The sequence below is a fragment of the Colossoma macropomum genome, unplaced genomic scaffold, assembly GCF_904425465.1.
Source record: "Colossoma macropomum unplaced genomic scaffold, Colossoma_macropomum, whole genome shotgun sequence".
Taxonomy (NCBI): domain Eukaryota; kingdom Metazoa; phylum Chordata; class Actinopteri; order Characiformes; family Serrasalmidae; genus Colossoma; species Colossoma macropomum.
This window is the reverse complement of record NW_023494788.1, coordinates 8,493,335-8,518,003: the sequence shown is the minus strand read 5'-3', so window position 1 is coordinate 8,518,003 and position 24,669 is coordinate 8,493,335. Positions and strand designations below refer to the sequence as shown.

At 38.1% G+C, this 24,669-nt stretch overlaps 1 protein-coding gene across 1 annotated transcript in view; it reads left to right on the top strand.

Moving 5' to 3' along the window:
* The window catches only part of si:dkey-106n21.1 (solute carrier family 23 member 1), a 60,401-nt gene that overhangs the window by 21,248 nt on the left and 14,484 nt on the right, over window positions 1-24,669 (top strand). The window contains exons 5-9 of the mRNA XM_036568245.1: window positions 2,753-2,934; window positions 8,209-8,326; window positions 9,667-9,823; window positions 20,050-20,303; window positions 22,754-22,918. Of these exons, the coding sequence (XP_036424138.1) occupies window positions 2,753-2,934; window positions 8,209-8,326; window positions 9,667-9,823; window positions 20,050-20,303; window positions 22,754-22,918 (876 nt within the window). The remainder of the gene's footprint in view (window positions 1-2,752; window positions 2,935-8,208; window positions 8,327-9,666; window positions 9,824-20,049; window positions 20,304-22,753; window positions 22,919-24,669) is intronic.

Below are 24,669 nucleotides of genomic sequence, written 5' to 3'. Positions count from 1 at the left end.
TTGTCAGCTGTCAGGTCATAAAAACATTTCAGAAACATTTGTGCACAACTGACACTGTGGGAGTTTGAAAACAGACCCGTTTTTAACCCTCTAAACCGTCATCGAAGACCCCTAAGAGACCAGTTGTTTCAGAAAATTACTAAATAGAGCCACATCAAAAAATGTGATGGCCAGTAGCGTCCAGTCCTATTACAGTGAATTGACATAAAATAATTTATTAGAATAAAAAGTACTGACATTATCCCAAAAGTGTTGTGCTCTTATTGTACGAGCTACTGCCCAACACTTTATTACTTCATAATTACTTTGTGGTTTATCAGCAGTAAGACAAAAATAAAAATTCACCGACTGTGTAATGAGACACACACTGTCTGGCTTTAGTTATTATCATGTCAGAATCAGCAAAGGTTTTATTAGATGTCAATCATTTGTCAGACTGTGTTCAGACTACCTCATTATCAGTCACTCATTGACTAAAACTGCGTGAAAATCTGGCTCTTGAACTTTCATCTGTTTGCACACAGTCAGTTACCCACACCTTTGCCTACAATCTTAACATTTCTGTAAACATTTCACTTTCACCAGAATTTTAAAATGTAAAAACCAAACCGAATTCTTCAGATATTCCACTAGACCACCCCGGGCCTATAACACTTTAGACTAAGAACCCTATCTTACAACCATAAAAGTTCCACAGCACACACATGTACACTACTAGTCAAAGGTTTGGACACACCTACTCATAGAAGAGTTTTCCTTACTTTTGTTATTTTCCACAAATAAGAACAATAGTAAAGACATCAAAATTATGAAATAACACATGCTTTTATGCAGTGAGCGAACAACTGTTAAAGGGCCTATATCACAGTAAAACCAATTTTCTTCACTTTTTTGAAATTAAAGAATTAATGCAAACATGTAAATATTTTCAGTATGTAAAAAAATGCAAAACAACTGTTCTCTCCAAAGTCCACGCATCCCATATATTGAAAAAAAGTTGCCAAAACAGCCTGTTTTGAATTCATTGCTTTCGGAAAGTCCAGTGTTTTTACATATATCCACCAATTTAGCAATTTAGCCCCGCCTATTTACACTGAAGTGGTAAGGAGTGTTTCAGCCCAGACTGCTTTTTGAATGAGGCACAATACAGGGCCGCTAATCAGAACAGTGCTCATTTGCATCTATCAGTCTGAAAAGCACGGTAACAAAAACACAAAAGGCTTTAAGAAATTATGTAGATATGAAATACAACCGTTTCTATAGTCTAAAACCACACAAACATAATAACTTGACCTCAAAGGGAAAAACAGAATATAGGAAAAATGTAGGATATGGATCCTTTAAACAAATCAAACTATCTTCTATTTTAGGTTATTTTAAAAATTAGCCCTCATTTGCTTTAATGCAGCTTTATACACTCTTGGCATTCAGTTATATTGGCGTTTATGAATTCTAATCGTACTTTCTCAAATGATTTTGATTTCTCAAAAATGTAATTTGAAAGTCAGATCACTTGTAGAAAGTAATCCTGATCCTAAGGACAAGCTTGTTTTGACTCAGGAAAAAAAACCTTGAGAACTAAGAGGATCATCATAAATAAAAGATAAAACACGAGTTTGTGGGGAGGTGAACTAGAACTGAAGATGTACCAGAATGGGTTGAGAACCTCTGCTTTATTTTTGGGGTTCCCACCCCTGGTTCTTAAGTACCACTGTCCTGCTTATTTTAGTGTTCTAACACTTATTTAAATTCTGGAAAGGCTTTGTTCATTAGCTTACTAGTTCGATCAGATTTGCTAAAGTAGGGAACACACCACAGTATACTGGAGAGGGGTTCTCCAGGACCAGGATTGGGAACTACTGGTCTAGATGGTCCACCTCCCAGCAAACATGAATATTCCTTATAACCTAGTTCAGGTGTGTTCGAAGCAGGAATAGAATGTGTTGTCATTTGTTTATTCATCAAAAGCATTTTTTCTGGTATGGTTTGAGAACCAGGGGCCTAATTTTTAAAGCATTCAGTCTAAAAGAGCCCATATTATGGAAAAGTGAATTTTTCTTGACTTTTTAAAATAAACAGATTTGATGCAGTGTGTAAACATTGTTTTCAAATGTGTCATTCACTCCCAAGTACATACAGTCCACATATAGAAAGCTAAGCTTTTGTATTATCACAAAAACCAGCACACTTACATTTTTACATATTTACATATCTTACATATTTAGCCTATAGCAGTTTAGCTCCGCCTACTCACACTAAAGATATAAGGATATTTCAGCCTGCACTGCTTACTGAGTGAGGCACAGTACAGGGCAGCCAATCAGAACATTAAGGCACAGTAAAAAAAACAGCCTGTTAAATTTAGGGGTAAAGAGAGATGGAAAAATAACAATATAAAAAAGAATTACAACTGTTTTGGTGCATAAACCATATACATTTTACGCATAAATTCACATTGAAGTACTGATGTATAAACCATGAAATATATGTGAAACTATACATAGACGAACCCAAGTTTCTAACCTGATGTACAGATATCTCAGACTGGTTGTGCCTGTGTGCTACAGGCATTAGAGTGTGTGATTCATGAATATTGTGTTTCACAAATTATTCTCATGCAAATTTTGAGAACCTAAGATAAAATTTTAAAATAAATTGCTTGTCAGTGATCATCATGATGTCCATTGCACTTGGTTTGCAGGCCTTGCACTGCCTCAGATTAGCTTGTCTTTGATGTGCACTTTTCTCTCAGATCCAGGGGGCCATTCTGGTGGCATCGGTGCTGCAGGTTGTGCTTGGGCTGTCTGGTCTGGTGGGGCTGGTGCTGAAGTTCATCGGGCCACTGGCCATCGCACCCACCATCAACCTGATCGGGTTGGCACTGTTCAGAGAGGCTGGGCAGAAGTCAGGAGCACACTGGGGAATTTCAGCTCTGTGAGTCACCTCGTGCACATCCAACTGAGGCAGTATTGAACCAAGGCTGTAGCAGTGCTGAAATAGCTTAGCTAAGGCGAAGTAAAAAACAGCTGGAGGGCAGCGTTAATGCAAACAGGCGTGCACGTACTACTCTTACAATGTAAAAATGATTTGGTGTTGTAACTCAAAAAAGGAAGTGCTAGCCGTATGTCTGGAGAGTTTTTTTCTTGCGCGCAGGTACCAGACACCTAGCCAGCCCGTAAAACAATGGACTGACACAGTTTAATAGTTGTCTGATGCCAAGATTAGGCCCAGCCTATACATAACAAGTGGCAGGTGTGACAGACGTGACCATGTAGGGATAAACAAAAAATAGGCAAAACAGAATGTTCCAAATACAACCACAGCACATGCACACATGATACTGCATATAATAATGTATAACACAGCACTAAACACGACACACATCAATGGATTCCTTCATTGCTTTAACATTTTGTTGTTATTGTTCTGTTAACTTACTATTTGTTGTTCAGTGAACTCAAAATAAAAGAGGAATTCCATCTATTTTATTACTTTTTTTACTATTTACAACTAAACATTGTCATTCAGACTGGTTTGATGTGACTAATTCTATAGAAACTCAAGTTTTAGAATTAGTCACAATGGTGGTGATCGGAACATAGAGTTTAATTGCCTCTAAACTTCGAATCATGGAAAGTTATTACATTGCTGCCAGATTTCTGAAACATTGTTTAGCAACATTTTTAGATACAATTTTGGCATTTTTTTATATTTTCATTTGTTTTACGTTTGTGAACTAGGGATGCATGGATACCATGCTCATTTACTCATACGTGTGCTCATAAAAATGCACTGATACCAAGATCCAATATCACCTGATAGCATGTGACATAAGCCTAGCATACACTGCTGCACTAATGAACAAACAATTCAAGCTGGCGGTGAGAAAAGATTTGCTCATACAGCAAAGTGCCAGGCATGTACTGTATGATTTTAGGCCATTTTTAAACACATAAGCACAATCAGTTTCCCCAGTACAGGTGGAGACACATAGGCTAGTAAAACAGAGGCGAAAAAAAAAGTTGATATGTCTGACTGAATAGAATAGCAAGATAAAAACATTAAAATAGTAATTTTTTAACTGTCTTTGTAAAGTAGGTTGCTGAAAGACCATATTCTCATACCGTGTACATCACATTTTTTTAGTTTCAGTGCATAGTGTGGTACAATTTAGCTAAACTTCTGTACCACAGTTTCTCAACGTGTTGGCTCAGTACTCACGGATACATCGTGTTTTTTTGAAAGAAACAGCTTTATTTTGAAATTGTTCATAGGCAGAGCTGTCTGTAGGGGATGCATTTCACGTAGCATTTGCTGGGCGTTTTCGTACACCGTGAATATATAAATTGTTAGCTTTGTCCGTACAGGATGGACTATTCAAACAAATAGTGTGAGTCACCAAAGAACAAGATTTCTATAATGGCACACTGAGTGTCTGGCTTTAAAGGACATTCAACTACAGCTCAACCAGCCAAACAAAACAAGACTTAAACGCTAAATGTGAGCTCCTCGGATTAGCCTCGGTTGTGATTCCTGCTCTCTTAAGACTGTTGTTCAAAGAAACAGATGAGGATCAAAACTACTTTACTTACAGTTGCACAAAAGTGCTATTCTGACATGGAACAAAACTGGCTCTTCTCCCCCGCAATGCTACTCGACCCAAGGTAACTAATGTAGCATAGCTAGCTAATGCACATCATACTTTAATGATTTAATTTCAAGGTACATTACACTCATTTACATGAACAACTACTTAATTCTAAGTAGTTTACTCAGTATGGCATCATAATCTGTATTGACGAGTTCTACAAAACATGTACTCAAAAATGTTATTGGTGCATCCCTACTTATTACTCTTTTCAAACTGACAAATGTGAAAGTTAAACAGAAGTGTTAAATGTCTACTTCAATGTTAATTGTAAATGTACAGGTTAAATGTAAATATAAATGTTCAGTGTATATGTTAATGCCAAATGTAAATGTTAATTGTTAAACTAAATGTTGGATTTGATTTTTTTACGTTTAACAAATAGGCTGACAATGCTAGCTTTCCAAGTAAAATAATCTCAGTTTAATTAAAGGAGGAACTTCAAAGTTCTACATAATTTAGTGTTTGAGCTGTAAACACTCATTCAGAGTGGTTTGACGTGAAATGGTTCATTGTAGAGAAGCTTACTGACTTACTGACTGTGATAGAAACCAGGGGTCACAATGTATGCAACACAAGTATAACCATTTTATTTACTATCCGAAACCACCAGTGAACCTACACACCTACACACTGTCCTCTGAAAGTTTATATTTAATACTAATGATGGAAAAATAGTGGAAAACCTGAAAAAATAAGTTTTAGTATTCTGCTTTAATGTTTACAAAATATGTTTTAGGCCAGAACTTTATCTCAAAACTATCATAAAACAATGTCTCACACAGCAGGCAGCATATTCCTTCACCACCACTGTGAACAATTCTGACTCAGCAAGTTTCTCTAGAATGGACCACTCTAAATGACTTTGTTTACATCTCAACCATTCAGTTATGCAGTAAAAAAAGAAAAGATTCAGCTGAATTCCCCTTTAAATGCATCATACAGAATTATTTTTACAAATACATACTTACAGGTAATAAGTATGTATAATACAGATGGGTTCATTATTTCTGTAGTGCTTTTCTGAATGTCAGGAGCCACTGTTAAGCACCACTAACAAATGTTGTAAGTGGTGAGTGTCACTTATTAACTGGTACTGATGGCAGGCAACTTTCATGAAGTGGCGCATCCTGATACATACTATTTTCCCAATAGTGGAGTGGCCAACTGAACAGCCCTTCCTGCTGCCAGATGCTGCTGAGGACTGAACCACCCCACTTCTATGCAAAGAGGAAAACATAATCACAGGGGGCATAGACAATTAGCATATTTGTTAAATATGTGGATTTCAAATCCAACATTAACATTTAACATCTATGTTTTACAACATTTGTCTTGACATATTTTGATTTATTTAATTTCCTGTCAAAACAAACCTTAGGTACAAGATTTTTTCAGCAGCAACAAAGAAGTAGAAAACATATATTTGACAGAAAGTTACACAGAAGCCTCCACAACTAAATATAATACAGCATGTTGATTCTTTGCTTTTATTATAGCTACCATTCTTTTTGTCAGAATTGCTTTCCATTTTTCGAAGAAATCTGCAGGGATATGTTTTCATACCTCCAAAGCTCAGTCTTAGAAGTTGGTTGCGCCTTCGGCTTCTCGCAAGTACTCGCAAACCCATACAATGATATACAATGAAATACACTACACATTCAAGGGATGGCCAGTCTATTGTTCTGAGAACTCAACATTGTTCTGAGAACACCAATATATTCTCACAGTGGAGATGGACAGAAGTGCCTCTAGATATTTTCAGATTTGAAGCATGATGTTCTTCTGTTTCTCAAATACAAAATCTTTAAGTACTTTAAGTACTGCTTAAGTCCCATTTTCTCAAGATCTTTTAATCATTTTTGAATTCCAGTTTTAGAAATTCCTGTTTTTTTAACTACATTCCTTTGATGTTGTCCTTTTTTATCCAAGTGGATTTTCTTACATCCAAAGAAACAGATGTAAGAAATATTTCCTGAAAAATTAATGACGAATTGTGGTGCTGGCCTGGGGAGGGGCCAACGCACACTGACTGGGAAACCCAACAAGGGCACAAACACCAGTGCGAGTAAACCAAAGTACTTTATTTACACATTTCTAAGTGAAATCAACAAAAATAAAATTAGCTTACTTAGCCTTTTCTGTAAAGAGTTCATTGTTCACTATTCTGTCCCTTTTTCTCTCTCTCTCTGTGGCGTGCAGACGAGTGTCCTCTGTCCTCCATACCACAGAGAGCCCGTTTTTAAAGAGTGTTTGCTTCTCTGATTCCATACAGCTGTCCTTGATCAGAGGAAGAGCATGTCATGTGCTCAGGAATAGGCAGCAACTGCGCCTCTCCACTGTCGCGATACTTAATGAATATTTTGACTTGAAATTCTGCACAGAACTGTAGATGTGTAATTCTGTATGTCAGTGGTTTAGAGCAGTAGACAATAATGAGTGGAAATGCTTGTTGCAAATAGCACTTTATACAGCACTTTGGTCAACATACATTGATTTAAGTGTGCCATCTAAATAAAATGTACTTACTTACTTATTTTCTCTAGGGTTTATTAGTACAGAAGCAATTTTCTAGACCGTGCATTGCCACTGCAATGTAGTCCAAGCCTAATTTATATGTAGTATGCCTAATTTATATCTAGGAAATTGGCCCAATAAGACTAATAAACTGATAACTGAAGACTGCAGTTTATGGTGTTAATAAATGTTCAAATGCAAGTTAATCTGTCCAGTAACATTGCATTATTGCTTGAGGAAGAACTTGTTGCTCAAAAATGTTACTGAGTTTACCATCCTGTTTTCTGCAGAGCAGCACTGCTAACCTAAAAACATGGCTGGATCAGATATAAAGAGAGAGATAGAGAGAGATAGGATGACCTCCAGTGCCTCCAGTCTAACCTGTTCCGTTAATGAGCTCTAAGAGTACACTTAAAGGCCAGGTGTATCACAGAGCAGTACTGTCTGAAGCACTTACATCTCAATAGCAGCTTCAACATCTCCATTACGCAGACCATTAGCCTGCCTGTCCATGTGCTTCTGTGTGTGTGCTTATGCATGTATGTGCCTGTGTGGGTGCACATGCGTGTGTGTGTGTTCAGTGGTTGTAGACTACAGCCTGAGGTGCATCATTGAGCTCCATTCATTAGACTAAATGCTCCAATCCATCTCTCCAGCCTGCTTAGCATGCGAGTAGAAAAAGCGATTTTCCCTTTATGGACTGGAACATGCTTGAACGTGCGCCATTGTTCTGTGGCTTGTGCTTAAGCTCAACTTAAGCCATAGCCTACTGTCATCAAAACCGCTAATGTCCTTTGGATTGCTTTGTGTAATTAAACACATTACTCTTAACGATTTGCATTTAGCAAATGCCTCTGAGCATGTTTAAGCATTAATGAGCAGCCTGTTTTTAAGACTTTTCCCATAATACATTTCAGAAAGTAGTCCACATAGAAATTCTCTTTGTTTCTTTGGTCTAAGGTCAGGTCGTTCACATTTAAAGTGGCGTATTAAGAGAGGAACAACCTTTTAGTGACAATGTATTTGATCTGTTTTTTTTACAGGACAGTGTGTCTTATTCTGCTCTTCTCCCAGTATCTCAGCAAGGTCGATGTTCCGCTCATTGCTTACAAGGACAAAAAGTGGAAGGTCTTTCAGTACCCGCTTTTTAAGCTCTTTTCGGTGAGACCTTTTCTGTTTAATTGTTCTTTATAGGGGCAGTGCATGCTAGAAACTTGAATAATATGTTAATATCAATGTGATAATGTTATTTGTGGTGTTATTTAGTATTCTGTAGTATTTGCATCGCTCTTCCTTATTGGTTTGATGGAAGTCACAATTTTTGTACACTTCTGGCATTTTATGAAAATGCATTATACAACCACTGGAAATCCCCCGTAGTGATAAAGAAAACCTGACTGCTGGCATAGCTGCCAAGAAGCTTTTTATTCGAATGTGTTATTTGGCTTCATAGCAATAATAGTAGCTATCAGGCTTTCTTCTGTATTAGTTATCAAGAGAAAAAAAAATCAGCCAAGCCCAAACCAAAAAAACAGCCAAGCCTAAAAAACTAGTTTCAAACATTCCTGTCACAAGATACATCATAAGAAAGAGACTTACCTCATCTCTTAACCAAAAATCTCTCTCTTCAGACTGTTGTGACCCTGCCATGGGAGGCAAGTAGGCATTGCAATCATTGATGTAGCAATGGTTACACTTTTCATTTTGGCCGGGGTGTCACTTCAATGTTTCTTCTAATATGCTGTGGAATCTGGTCTCTAACTGCATTGTTTTAAGTGAAACTGAAATTCAATAACATCTAGTTGTTGTGAAGTATAATAACACTAGCCTCAGCACTGTCAGACTGAATAATGTATAGTCAAAGGCCATTATGTTCACTTCTCATCATCTAATTGTTACAAATGTTGACAGTAATGGGACAGTTTGGGTTTCAGTGTCAGCGAATGAAGCAGCTAATATAATCAGTGGATAAAAGGCATTCAGAAAGTATTGCATGTAATAAGGGGTTGTGTTTTGTAACTGCACCCTGTCAGGAGTAAAGTATAAAGAGTTTGGTTTTTAAAAAAAATAGCCCTTCTGGAATTCTCCCACAATGCCTTTTATAACTGAACCCGTCTGTCAGGCTTCGGAGGAACCTTTGCTGATCTCTGTCAACTCTCTTCAGGACTTTTTGTTGGTACGAGTGTTGACTAAAAGCCCTAAACACCCGAGGCCATTGACTTGTGCTATGCATGCCGCATTTTACATGGTACAGTTTACATTAGGAAGACTGATGTTTTTGGTTTGGGCTGCAGGGCAAGCTACGAAGGACTCCATTCCTTTCAGTCCCATCTACTGAACAGAGAGGTGATTTGCATGTAAATGGGGGCAGATTTCACAACAGTGGTGTAATCACTACCTGGGGAAATAGTAGACTCAGAAAAGTTCCTGTTAACTCGTTCGAGTTCAGAGGAGATATGAAAGAATGCAGACAGCTGTCCTTGTTTTGGCTCTTTCTGCAGGCCCTGTTTGGGATGTGTGGAGCCTGGCTGGTCTGCTTCTTCCTGACATACTTCAATGCTTTGCCCACATCGCCGGATGAGTACGGCTACAAGGCCAGGACAGACATCAACCTGGATGCAGTAAGCAGCGCTGCATGGTTCTTTGTGCCCTACCCAGGTGGGTGTGTGCAGAAGCGCCTCACGTGAAACATTCTGTACAGATGAATAAGAAAAGAATATGTGCAGAAATTGCATATTGAACAGCGAAAGGGCAAATTTGAGAGTTTAAAAGAGGAATTCCACATATTTTCAACATTTCTGAATAATTAAATGGTTAAGATGTAAACAACATCCGTGTGGTTTGATGTGAAATGCTCCATTCTAGAGAAAACTACCAAGTCAGAATTATACAACAGTGGTGGTGATAGGAACCAGACGTCTGAAGAGTTTAATCACTCTAAAAGCTCATTCAAAGAAGGACATTATATGAAATGGTTGTGAATATGCTACCGGATACATTGATACATTGTTTTTCAACAGTTTGAGAAGGTTTTGACCTAAACATATTTTTTAAAATCCTTTTAAGGTGGAGAGGTACATACAGAGTTTTGTGAGGCAAAATAATTCCCTAGAAAACTTGTTTTGTTCTTTTTATTTTGGATTTTCTACTGTTTTCAATTTGACATATAAAACTGAGAAGACACTTGTAGGTTCACTGGCCGTTTAGTGAATAAAATGGCTGTATTTGCATTAGGGCTGCACAATAAATCATATTTTTATCGTTATCGTGATATGAGCTTCCACGATAAACACATCGTTAGAGCAGCAATGACAGGACAGACAGGACGAATTACCTCATACCTGCAGCGCCAGAGAGACGTCATTACATTAGCATTACAAACCGTTACAAGCCTGCTTCTCTGCGCTGCAACTGAACCTGCTCTCCCACGCGGGAGACGAGTAACTTGACCATTCGGCCAAACAGCCAATTACAAAACACACACTTGAATCTCAGCCAGTAACTCAGCTTTAAAGGAAATTTAACTCAAAACAGCCTCTGTCAAAGGGGAAAACACGCAGCATACAGGCTAGCTCAGGTTCTCCTGTTTTGCTGCTAGCCATCTAGGCTACTGAAGCGTGCTACCTTACGCCCCCCAGAGTCCTTCAAAATAAGAATCCTGGACCAAATAAGAACATGGTGCCCGACTACGCTCAACCAAAAAACAAGAACGTTATTTTTAAACTAAATATAACCCAGTGTGTCTGACCCCACAATATTTAATAACTAAACAAAAAAAAATAAAATGAAACAAGAATATGTATTTGTTCTTGTGCGCCTCTATATATAAAAAATACAACCCATTTCTAAAAAATTGGGACACTGTGCAGACTGTAGATAAAAATAGAATGCAATGATATGCAAATTATGTAAACCATATTCAAAGGGAAATACTACAAAGACAACATATCAAATGTTGAAACTGATAAATTTTATTGTTTTTTTGAAAAATATATGCCCATTTTGAATTTGATGCCAACAACACATTCCAAAAAAGTTGGGATGGGGGCATCTTTACCACTGCGTTTCGTCACCTCTTCTTTTACCAACACTCTGTAAGCATTTGGGAACTGAGGAGACACTGCTGTGGTTTTGAAATGAAAGTGAAATGTTTTCTCATTCTTGTTTGATATAGGATTTCAGCTGCTCAACAGTTCGGAGTCTCCTTTGTCGCATTTTTCATTTCATGATGCGCCAAATGTTATCAGTGGTGACAGGTCTGGACTGCAGGCAGGCCAGTTTAGCACCTGGACGCTTTTAATATGGAGCCATGCTGCTGTAATGATTTCCAAAAAGAATTTTAACTTTTGATTCATCGGACCTCAGAACACTTTTCCACTTCCCCTCAGTCCATTTTAACTGAGCTCGAGCCCAGAGAGGGTGGCAGCATTCTGGATCCTCTCTGGGATACTCTTTTATACCCAATCATGTTACTGACCTGTGGCCAATTATCCACCAGGTGTTTTTTTTTTAGCATTACACAAATTTACCAGCCTTTTGTTGCTCCCGTCCCAACTTTTTTGGAACATGTTGTTGGCATCAAATTTAAATGGGCATATATTTTTCAAAAAACAATACAATTTCTCGGTTTCAACCATTGATATGTTGTCTTTGTACTATTTTCAATAAAATATGCGGTTTAAATGATTTGCATATCATTGCATTTTGTTTTTATTTACATTCTGCAGCGTCCAACTTTTTTGGTTGTGTGTGTTTATATATATATATATACACACACACACACACACACACAGTGGTGTGAAAAAATGTTTGCCCCCTTCCTGATTTCTTATTCTTTTGCATGTTTGTCACACTTAAATGTTTCAGATCACCGAACAAATATAATATTAGACAAAGATAACACAAGTAAACACAAAATGCAGTTTATAAATGAAGATCTTTATTATTAAGGGAAAAAGAAATCCAAACCTACAGGGCCCTGTGTGAAAAAGTGATTGCCCCCCTAAACCTAATAACTGTTTGGGCCACCCTTAGCAGCAACAACTGCAATCAAGCGTTTGCGATAACTGGCAATGTGGGCTGTGGAGTAATTTTGGCCCACTCATCTTTGCAGAATTGTTGTAATTCAGCCACATTGGAGGGTTTCTGAGCATGAACCGCCTTTTTAAGGTCATGCCACAGCATCTCAATCAGATTCAGGTCAGGACTTTGACTAGGCCACTCCAAAGTGTTAATTTTGTTTTTCTTAAGCCATTCAGAGGTGGACTTGCTGGTGTGTTTTGGATCATTGTCCTGCTGCAGAACCCAAGTGCGCTTCAGCTTGAGGTCAAGAACAGATGGCCGGACATTCTCCTTCAGGATTTTTTGGTAGACAGCAGAATTCATGGTTCCATTTACCACAGCAAGTCTTCCAGGTCCTGAAGCAGCAAAACAGCCCCAGACCATCACACTACCACCACCACATTTTACTGTTGGTATGATGTTCCTTTTCTGAAATGCTGTGTTACTTCTACGTCAGCTGTAATGGGACATACACCTTCCAAAAAGATCAACTTTTGTCTCGTCAGTCCACAGAGTATTCTCCCAAAAGTCTTGGGGATCATCAAGATGTTTTCCGGTAAAACTGAGATGAGTCTTTGTGTACTTTTTGCTCAGCAGTGGTTTTCGTCTTGGAACTCTGCCATGCAGGCCATTTTTGCCCAGTCTCTTTCTTATGGTGGAGTCATGAACACTGACCTTAACTTAGGCAAGTGAGGCCTGCGGTTCTTTGGATGTTGTTGTGGGGTCTTTTGTGACCTCTTGGATGCGTCGTCGTTGCGCTCTTGAGGTAATTTTGGTCGGCCGGCCACTCCTGGGAAGGTTCACCACTGTTCCATGTTTTCGCCATTTGTGGATAATGGCTCTCACTGTGGTTTGCTGGAGTCCCAAAGCTTTAGAAATGGCTTTATAACCTTTTCCAGACTGATAGATCTCAATTACTTTGTTTCTCATTTGTTCCTGAATTTCTTTGGATCGCAGCATGATGTCTAGCTTTTGAGGATCTTTTGGTCTACTTCACTTTGTCAGGCAGGTCCTATTTAAATGATTTCTTGAATTAGAACAGGTGTGGCAATAATCAGGCCTGGGTGCGGCTAGGGAAATTGAACTCTTTCCAAAGATGTGATAAACCACAGTTAATTTATGTTTTAACAAGGGGGCAATCACTTTTTCACACAGGGCCCTGTAGGTTTGGATTTCTTTTTCCCTTAATAATAAAGATCTTCATTTATAAACTGCATTTTGTGTTTACTTGTGTTATCTTTGTCTAATATTATATTTGTTTGGTGATCTGAAACATTTAAGTGTGACAAACATGCAAAAGAAATCAGGAAGGGGCAAACACTTTTTCACACCACTGTGTATTTATATATATATATATATTATATATATATATAATGCATGTGTGTATATATACATATGGTTTTGCAGCCTTTATAGAAAAAGCTGTTGAGGTGTCGTCATTGTGATATCTCACAACTTTATCAAACATCGCATTTTGTCAATATCGTGCAGCCCTAATTTGCATTGTAGACATGCTGACCTGGGTCCTGTCACTATCAAGCCTTTGTTTCGTGCTTCTAATACAAGAGTAAAATAAAATAATGTATATAATTACTGTGTGAAGCTACCTTGTAAAGCCTCATGTTAAAGAGGTGTGACCCACACTTCATAGTTCGCCAGTTTTCTGAAAGCGCTGGTCACCCGCCATGTTCTTCATTGCTGCAAGCACTTCATGGAGGAAGAGAGAAAACTGGTGATGAAAATGAAGATGTATTATTTGTTAGTGTTCATGAGGGACACAATACTGTGGTTTAAAGAAATAATTGTACAATATATCAATTTCACATAGTTTCTCTCTTACCTAAATGTAGTCAATCTGTCCAGACATGTTTGGAGTTTGCTTCCTTAGTTTTACACTGGGAATACGATGAAAATGTAACTAACAAATAATGAAAGTTGGCATTGTGCAAACTGAATGCCGCAACATCTCATACCTGCTTCAAACCACATTGGGTCCACAGTCTACAAATAGATTTGACTCACATGACTGGGTATAAAAAAAGAGGCAGAGTCTCTCAGAAGCAAAGACCAATCTGCAAAAAACTGCATCTAAAAATTGTGGAACAGAAAAATGTTCCTAAACGTAAAATTGCAAAGACTGGATATTCCACCGTCTATAGAATATAATATCATCAAAAGATTCAGAGAATCTGGAAAAAATCCCTGTAGGCAAGGGACAAAGCCAACGGTCAATATTGGATGCTCGTGATCTTTGGGCCCTCAGGTGGCACTGCATTAAAACAGGCAAGATTCTGTACTGGAAATCACTGCGTGGTCTCAGGAACACTTCCAGAAATCATTGTCTGTGAACACAGTTCGCCGTGCAATCCACAAATGCAAGTTAAAGCTGTATCATGCAAAGAAGAAGCCGTATGTCAACATGATCCAGAAATGCCGCCATCTTCTCTGGGCCAAGGCTCATTTAATATGGACTGAGGCAAAATGGAAAACTGTTCTGTGGTCAGATTAATCAAAATGTGAAATTCTTTTTGGAAACCACGGACGCTGTGTCCTGCAGACTCAAGATGAGAGGGACCTCATCTCTGACAATATGGGGTTGCATTAGTGCCTGTAGCATGAGCAGCTTACACATCTGGAAAGGCACTATCAACGCTGAACAGAATATAGAGGTTTAGAACAACATATGCTTCCATCCAAATCTTTCAGGGAAGGCCTTGCATATTTCGGCAAGAAATAGACAGAATTTTGCACAACTTTTACCCAACCTTTTTTTGGAATTGGGGTTGTATAACATTTTTTTTATAATAACCTCTTTAGGTGAAGCAATTTTAAAACATTTTTTCAAAAATATGTTTTACTGATTTATGCCTCCTAAATTCTAGAAATGTCAGGTGGTGCATTTTGTCATAAAATTCTAAAGGAAATAGTTTAGCTTGATTTAATGTTTGAAACCTTTAAATCATCACATAATGAAATGTAGGACAGTTTTAAAAGTATTTAACTCATTGAAAAATTTTCTGATTTCTTAAATGTCATGCGGCACAGCCGACAGCAAAAGAGTGGGCAAGGCATTGCAACATAAAGATGACTCCAAGTGATCTTCTTCGTACAATGCCAAGGTAAATAGCTCTTTTGCCAATGTAGAAAAAGTAGACATTTGTAAATCATGGATATACTGATTCGGTTTACTAAGTCAGGTGGTGTGGCCTATTATTTTAATAATGTTTATATATTTGGGAAACAAAATGAATGTTTTACCTTGATTTCATGGACAAAGGTTTACTACTAAGACTAGTTTATACATGTTTTCAGTAGTCATAAGTAATTAAAAAAATATAATTGTTATTTATTTTTATTACACCTGACATTTTCTGGCTGGTAAAATTGATGATTCTGTTTAAAAATCAATTTATACGCCTATAAACACAGAAATCAATACATTAAATAGATTTTTGCAGATACAAAGATTCATATCCTTTTTGGAACAAGGCTTTTTAAATTTTAAAAGCCTTATTTGTCGTTGATCCTTTTGTAGATTAGAGAAGGTCATACAGTGTCAGAAGTCACATAAACAAGTCTGTTCGCTATTGCTTGACTTAACGCAGGTTGAGGCAAGTGTGATGATGCTTAAGGCATGCGATTTGCACACTGCTAATTGGTAGACTTAAGTATGGATTGCTTGTTAGCTGCATTAGCCCCAGTGCAACATTAAAGAAGCAGCCAAACGTGTCTTGGCTGATCAGCTACGTTTGGGATAAGATAGAAAATAGTGTAAATTCTCTAAACTTCCTTTAAGCTTATGACAGCTCTGAATTTCAGTGTTGTGAATACTCCCCTTGCGTGGACATGACAGGATAAACCCTCTCAGTGGAGCCAGCGGTGAATGATCTGTGCGAGAGCGTGGGAGGGGAGCCTAAAATAACAGGATTTGTTCAGACTGTCAATTTCCAGAGAACTTGCATGCTGAAAGAAAATAATAATTATCAGACAGCATTACCACATTCCTTTCACAGCATTCCCTCCCCAGTAAAGTCTAACTTAACCTGAAGCAGGTCTTGTGGACTTTTTTGATTTAATTAAATCACTGGCCCATGTGACCTCTTTTAGCATTTGTGACCAAATGTTATGGTAGCAGACTATTTTTACATCTTAATGCTGTAATGGTTGCGCAGTCAGTTGCCAAACCCAATGATTTAAGGGTAAGAGCAATAGCGTATAAAAACAAAAACATCTCATGTGTCTCTGAATTTCGTAACCAGTGTCTCCAGCCTGGCACAGACTCATGTTCGGAGGAACAGTTTTTCCTGATCAGAATAGCGCAAGTCCGCTAGTTTCACCAAAACATTTCCTGGTTATGTATGCAGGTTTATTATGATAACTGTTCTCTTGACAGTTTGTCAGCTTGTCTGCACATGTTGGCCTTGATAAGTGAATCTAAGTTAACTTGTTTAAGCTAACCCTCTTTACAGTAGCCTTACAATGTAGTTGCCATCAATTTTGGTGGTCCCTTAATTTTTTCACTGTGCATTTTTTTTCAGCTAAATTTATGGAGTATATTTAATTGGAAATGTGTATGATTTTTGTCACTTGTGCTGTCCATTTTGTCTTGGCACAGCCGTCTTTGTGGAGATGTGTGAATTGTTTTCACAGCAGGGAGTTCTCACCCCTTCCCTTTCATCCTCATTGCTCACTAGTGCCTGAACACAGAGTCACATTACGCACACAGAGAGCCAACAGTTAATCTGAAAACAGACTTCCAGGGAAAAATATTTTATAGATTATATTAATTAAAATACCCCAACCAATTTCCATCTTCATAATCTTTCATCTGGGCAAACTTCTCTCTCTCGAAGTCCACCAATCCATGAATGAATTCAGGTGATAGCATAGCAAAGGCAAGCAAGGAATTAGAAGAGTTACACTCACAGTTAGCCATGTGTTTCTCTTGAACCTCTCTGAACTGAAGGAGCAGTTTTTGTCCTTTCCAGACCGAACAATGTTGAAATCCGCTGGCTGGTCTGGTCCCAAACGTTTAATCCCTAGTTTCTGCTCTAATGGCTGGTACCCAATTTAACTTTTATTAATTAAACATTTTGTGACTTGACTCATTATATTGCCTTGCTATTAGGAGCAGCTGCCACATCTGATGAGGAACAATTACTAGCTGTGTAGCAACACCCATACCGTAAACAACGCTTACTAAACATCTGGACGTATTTACATCTATTGTTTGTTTGTTTGTTTTTTTTTGCCGCACTCAGCATGGGGCCAACATGATCGTGCCTCACAGCGGGTTATTGAAAGCACATTGAACATGCGCAGTGATTTTTAACTCCTCACTTGGTTAGACGAGCGCTGATGGGCCGGCCCCACGCGCACTAAACCAAGACTGCTAGGAGAAACAAGTAGCCTACTGGCATTTTGTACAACAGGTACAGGAAGATATTTGGACTGTATCCGACACCATTACCACAACAACGTTAGTTACGAAGAAAAATATATATGTTAGTTGTTGTTCTGAATTATTGATCATGTTGTGTACTGCTCGACAGCGACTGGTGGGGCCAGGCCCCTAATGTAGAGACACCACTGTTACGAATATGTTGCTTGATGCCTGAAACATTGTTTTACCATAGTTTTGAGAAGGTTTTGCCCTGAAACTTATTTCTTTTTAATTCATTCATGGCAGAGCGGTACGTGCAGGGCGTTATGAGGCAAAAGAGTACCTAAAAAGAAACACAATTTTACCATTGTCAGCATTACATATAACACATTTACACTTTGAATTACTTTTTTTACATCCCAGCCACTTTATTATGCAGAATTCATAGAAAAATCCATGGAATTCCCCTTTCACATGCTGGATCTGGTCATATGTGGCTTGAGAAAACTCTTTACAGTGTTTTCTACATGCAGTAGATTCAGTTGTTTTATAATAACGTTGTTGGTGCTGCACTACAACAGATTTATTTTAGTTCATTTTTGATGTGGGGAGTTCTGTCAGCACTTTTGTCTTGGCACAATGGTTAGCTTAACTAGTTAGGTGGAAACCATCAGACATTTACGCTGAAGCCAGCTCCCTACACTCAGGTGCTTTCAGCAGTTAAAGAGATTTATAGTTTATAGCCCTTACTCCAAATGCAGTCGATCAGCCAAGATACATTTGGTGTCTGAAGTTTGCTTCTTTAGTTTTGGACTAGTGCCACAAGACTATAGTACTTTATAACAAGTAAGTCAAACCAGTTCGCATCATACGAACTTCATGAAGCAGCTGTTGAGTTGTTAAGTAATATCAAACCGACTTGCTTGAGTGGTTTTTATTGCTATATGAGATATTGTTATCAATATAAATGCACAAAAGTATACTGAAAAAAATGAAATAAATCTATGAACAAAAAGACCTTAAAATTCTAGGTCTGGTCAGAAGTTCTGCTAACTCGTGCTTTTTAGTGCTATATCTCAGTTAAGTAAACATTATAGAATACTTGTTTTATTTTTACACAGTTTCCCCACCAGCTGGTACTCACTCTATCGCGGAGCTGTCAGGCTTGGAGGAAAGGGTCATGTACTTGTTTCCTCCTCTCGGACTCCCAGTTCTAGATGACTGTGGCATTGCTGGCATTATTCAAACTTAACATCTGTTGATGAGCTGGTGAATACTCTGTCAGTTGTGCCACTTGGGAGTCACAGAAATTATTTAAACATCTGCTTCCTGATTAGTTATCTTACTTTAAAAAGTAAGACTTTAAATTTTAAGTTCAATAAATGTAACATAACAGAATGTAAGACAGAACTTGATGTTTTGTTAAGTTACTATTTGATGTTTAATTAATTCAGCCACAAATTAAATTACGAAACCTGGACACTTACGTTCTTCTATCTAAACATTCTATATGTTCCTAATACTGAAGCAGATTTTGTTGGACTAAAATTAACATGTTAACATTTTTAAATTTGTTTGGTTAAGTAGCAGAAAAGCTACTTTGGCCAACATATTTAAATCTACACTGTGTAAGACGTCTTTGTTATGATTGACAGAAGTAGTATTGCTGAGTCAGGAGGGAAAATAAAACTTGCTAAAATATGGTGTGTATGTGTGTGTGTGTGTGTGTGTGCTACTGAGTCACCATGTGAAACCTGAAATAATAATATAAAAGTTAGAGGTGTTGGGTCAGATTCACAGGTGTTTTTTTTGGACCATGTCATACGTCTTCATGTATTAAAGTCACACGCTCAGGCTCTAAAAGAAAGCTGACAATCAGCACATTCATCCGCTCAAGGAAGGAGTCCAAAGTGTAACCACTGTTAGAAAATGGTCTTTCGCACATTGCATTACATATTTCTACCAGAGAGGTTTCTAAAACTTACATAATGTAGCTTTTAGTTGGATTTTTTACAGAAACCAATGCCTTCCTAAGTTTTATCTTAAATGTGTTCTTGAGGAAGGTCCTAAGAAAAAGTCTATGTCAGATTCATGATGTGTTCTTAAAGCACAGAATTATTTTAACCTTTGTACTTTTAAGTGTGTGTAGATTCTGTTCTTACCTGAAAATCCCAGAAAATCTTACCTACAAATCCCAGATAAGAAAACATTGGTGAATGTCAGTCTTCATGAAAACTGCATAAGTGGGTTTTAAGGAGTTTCTTCTTGAAAATGGTTGGTGAATGAGGCCGATTGTTAAAAAACACTGGCCTGTATAGTTCATTCATATGGACAACTCTCAAAGATAATTTTCAGTAAATGTCCACTTTAATTGATTTGGTAATCACCTCACAATTTTTCAGATTGTCTGTTCTGTCCTCTTCATCCCCCTCTATCCTAGGGCAGTGGGGTCTCCCGACAGTGAGCTTCTCCTCTGTCCTTGGCATGGTGGCAGGGGTGCTGGCCTCCACCATGGAGTCCATCGGGGATTATTATGCCTGTGCAAGGCTCTCTGGTGCTCCCCCTCCACCCACACATGCCATTAATCGGGGGATCGCTGTGGAGGGTCTGGGCTGCATTTTGGCTGCTCTGTGGGGCACCGGCAACGGAACAACTTCGTACAGCCAGAACATTGCTGCCCTTGGAATCACCAGGGTAGGTGTGATGTCATTCGCTGTAAGTCACCAGTTCAGACACGTCTAGTCAAATACACATCTTGGGTTTAGTCAGATAGACAGACAAGACTGTTACTGTTGTTGTTATCTTGTTTTGCAACTTAAACATGTGGGCATTTCAGCCAATAATCGTATGCTTTTTGCTTGTTTAAGCACAGATGTAATGCTGTAAAGGCAAAATATGTATGTGTTGTAAGCATTACTGACTACTACAGCAAAGTCAAGTTCTCAGACAAGTGCATGAGAGGTGTAGTCCAGTACCCAAAGGGAAAAAAACATGGTACGCTGCTATGACAAGAGTAACCTTAAGTATGGTAGGAATTCAGATAATAGATGGTAACTTACAAAAAAGTAAAAAATGAGAAGGAAGCTGTTTCACTACTTTGAAAACCGCAGAAAAAACATTTGTCATGCACACAGTGAGCTGGAGGAGGTCAAGGCAGAGGCTTTGACTGAGGAGGCAGATTAAACCTGCACTCTGAAATAGACTTCATCATACTGAGTTATTGCGTGACCAAAACAAACCCACCTTTTCTTAAACTACCATTAGACTGCCTTTTTTCAAACTACAGCACTGGGCTAAAGTCAGAGACATGTTGCCCATATCCACTGTTAGATGAGTAATTAAAGCAACTGGAGCTATAGTGAACCTGCCTCCTGAAAGAGGATGCATGTTTATTTCACTTGCGTGCACATTGAGGATGGTTCCAAGGATTTCCAAGCATCACCGCCATGCCAACAAAGTCTTTGAAAGGCAGGCCAGAATAGAGCCTTTTCTTTCATATAGCTACAAATGCAATTGCCTGGAGTTCACAAGAAGCTACAGGAACTTTGACAGGTCAAATGAGACCAAAACCAGATATTTTTTTCCCAGCTGGACAGTGTTAGTCTATAGTCTTGATATCAGACCACAGGTCATTACAACCTATAGGCAAAAGTTGTGTTAACACGTTTACCACTGTGTTGCATTACCTCTTCTTTTAACAACACTCTGTAAGCGTTCAGGAACTGAAGAGACAATGCTGTGGTTTTGAAAGTGAAATATTTTCCCATTCTTGTTTGATATAGGATTTCAGCAGCTCAACAGTTTGGGGTCTTCATTGTTGCATTTTTCTTTTCATATTATGTCAGATGCTTTTAATGGGTGACAGGTCTGGCCAGTTTTAGCTACTCTTTTGCTATGTAGCCATACTCTTGTAATATGTGCAGAATGTAGTTTGGCATTGTTTTGCTGAAATAAACAAGGCCTTTCCTGAAAAAGACATCATCTGGATGGCAGCATAGGTCACTCCAAAACCTGTATATATTATTCAGCATTAATAGTGTTTTCAAAAACATGTAAGTCACCCTTGCCATGTGCACTAATGCACCCCTATACCCTCATGAATGCCGGCTTTTCAACTGTGCACTGTTAACAAGCCAGATGCATCCGTGATTTCCGAATTTTGATCTGTCGGACCACAGGACACTTTTCCACTTCACCTCAGTCCATCTTGAATGAGCTCGAACAGGACTAGGAAGGCGCAAAGAAGGCGGCGGCATGTCTAGATCCTGTTTTTATATGGTTTCTTCTTTGCATGGTGGAGTTTTAACTTGCGTTTGGTTTTCAGATGTGTTCCTGAGCCCGTGCAGTGATTTGCACTACAGAATCATGTCTGTTTCTAATGCAGTGCCACCTGAGGGCTCGAAGATTACAGACATCCAATATTGGTTTTCAGATTTGCCCTTTGCATGAGAGATTTCTCCAGATTCTCTGAATCTTTTAATAATATCATTAAAAGATTATCTGAACCTTATGTACCATAGATGATAAAATATTAATAAATGTAATTTTAAATTGGTGCACTATTTGATTGTGCAGTGTTTCACTGAGTAGGAAACCACTCCCCATCTTTACTTCTGAAAGATTTAGCCTCTCTGGGATGTTGTTTTTTCTGTCAGTTAATTTAGTTTGTTGTGAGATGTTCCACCAAGTGTTTTTTAGCATTACACAACTTTACCAGTCTTTTGTTGCCCTGTCCCAACTTTTTTGAATCATGTTGCTGGCATCAAATTCAAAATGGGCATATATTTTTCAAAAACAATAACATTTTTCAATTTCAACATTTGATGTGTTGTTTTTGTACTTTATTAAAATAATTATAGGGCTTAAATGATGTGCACATCATTGCATTCTGTTTTTATTTACATTTTACACAGCATCCCAGTTTTCTGTGGAAACAGGGTTGTAAAAAAGTTGGCACTATCAGGATTTAAATATGTATAATATCGGAAACCATTCATGGGTATATGTATTATTAATGAAAATTCATAGTTCTGCATGTGCATTTACTGTACTAATTCTACAAATGTCTGCACAGCCAGAGAGACAAGTTTGACCAGTAACTTTCAGTATGATTAGTGATGGCTGGCACCCCCTATGTGTGCCAGGTTGGCAGCAGGCTGGTGTTGCAGACAGCTGGCCTCCTCATGGTCTTCCTGGGACTCTTCGGGAAGTTCAGTGCCGTGTTCATCACGATCCCAGACCCGGTCATCGGAGGCATGTTCCTGGTCATGTTTGGAATGATTGCAGCTGTGGGAATATCAAACCTGCAGGTAAACGCAGCTGATTTGCAGTATTTTGGGGAGGATTTTGCCTCCCTGGTTGGTTGATGCGCGCAAGAGAATGGTTCTGTCAACAACTGAGCGTTTAGTTTGGGAAACTATATCAAAATGCAGTAGCTCTCTAGTTAGCTTAGCTATATTACATATATCTGTTGTTGCATTGGTGCACTTCAAGAGATTTAGATGTTTATTCATCCAACTTTTTATCAACAAAGAATAAAGTGAAATCAAAACAAAGGCCATAAAATATCCAATAATCGTGGTCTAATTGCTAGCTGACGTTTGAGACCATCTAAGTTCAAAATGTTCAGGCTTTAATGCGCACTGTAGAACAGGTTTTGTGAAAATAGTTATTATCAGGTAGTGTTTTTTTGTGCCTCTCGATGTTGGTGTCATCCATGCTAGAACAATAATTTGATGATATGAGACCACAAGATCAGTTGGCATGTAAAACAAGATGACCTTCTGTTTTTCGAATTGCAAAGTTAGCTTGTCATTCTAGATCTAATTCATCCACCTGGTTGAGGAAATGTCGTAATAACTGCAGTTAATGATTGAAGTTGCCTTTTGGTCATTTTATATCACTCTAAAGCATCTAATTTGGCTAATAGTTTGCTTGCTAGTTAGCTTAAGGCTGCGTTAACATAAATGCTAATAATGTTAGCATTAGCCCCCTATCTAGCCTGTGTCACTTTTGTGAACTCTTTACAAAGTAATCATTCTAAAAATTGCAATTGACAAATTCCTGAGGGAAAAAACACGGTATACTGCTGTGACAGAGGAACTTCAAGTATGGTGGGAATTTAGGATTAAGGCTGGATAATAGATTGAAACTTAGTGAAAAATGAGAAGGAAGCCGTTGTCAAAACACCTGTCAAAACATTAGTCATGCACGCAGTGAAGCCGAGGAGGGCAGGGCAGAGGCTTTTATTGAGGAGGCAGATTAAACCTGCACTCTGAAATATACTTCATCATACTAAGTTGTAGAGTGATCAAAACAAACCCACCTTTTCTCAAACTGCCATTAGACAGCCCTTTTTCAATCTACAGTACTGTGCTAAAGTCAGAGACATGTTGCCCATATCCACTGTTAGATGAGTAATTAAAACAACTGGAGCTATGGTGAACCTGCCTCCTGGAAGACGATTTGGGTATCACTGTACAATACCACAAATATGCATGTATTAATACTTAACAAATGCTTTCATCACAGTGAATTAATACCTAGACTAGTACTTAACACATCAGGAAAAAATGAAGTGTAAATGTTAATAAAGAACTGAATCAAATATGAGTAACTTTTAAAACCCTTTAAGACCCTTTGTATAATGCATAATGTCTAATAGAGTTGATGTAGGTTAACACAAATTATTTGCTAATAACCAATACAGTAATTGGCAGGAAACTCAATGGCGTCGCTGTCTTACAAAAGTTTTGTTTTTTATGATATTCTTTACATTGTCCTTTTGATGCCTTTAACATTTTGTAAACAGTTTTAATTACATTTACATGACAAGGGCTGGACTTAGTTTCACACACTCGCAATGTGATACCGATTAATTAAATCAGTAAAGATATGCCTGGAGAGAAGACAGTATGTAATGATACATTTGATAATGATACATGATACAATTCATTGCTTGACATGTCTGCACATCATTAGTCATCATATTTATATATCATGTAACTTGTCTAAATTTATCATTAATTCAATATGTTGTCCCCCCAAGTAGTCATGATGT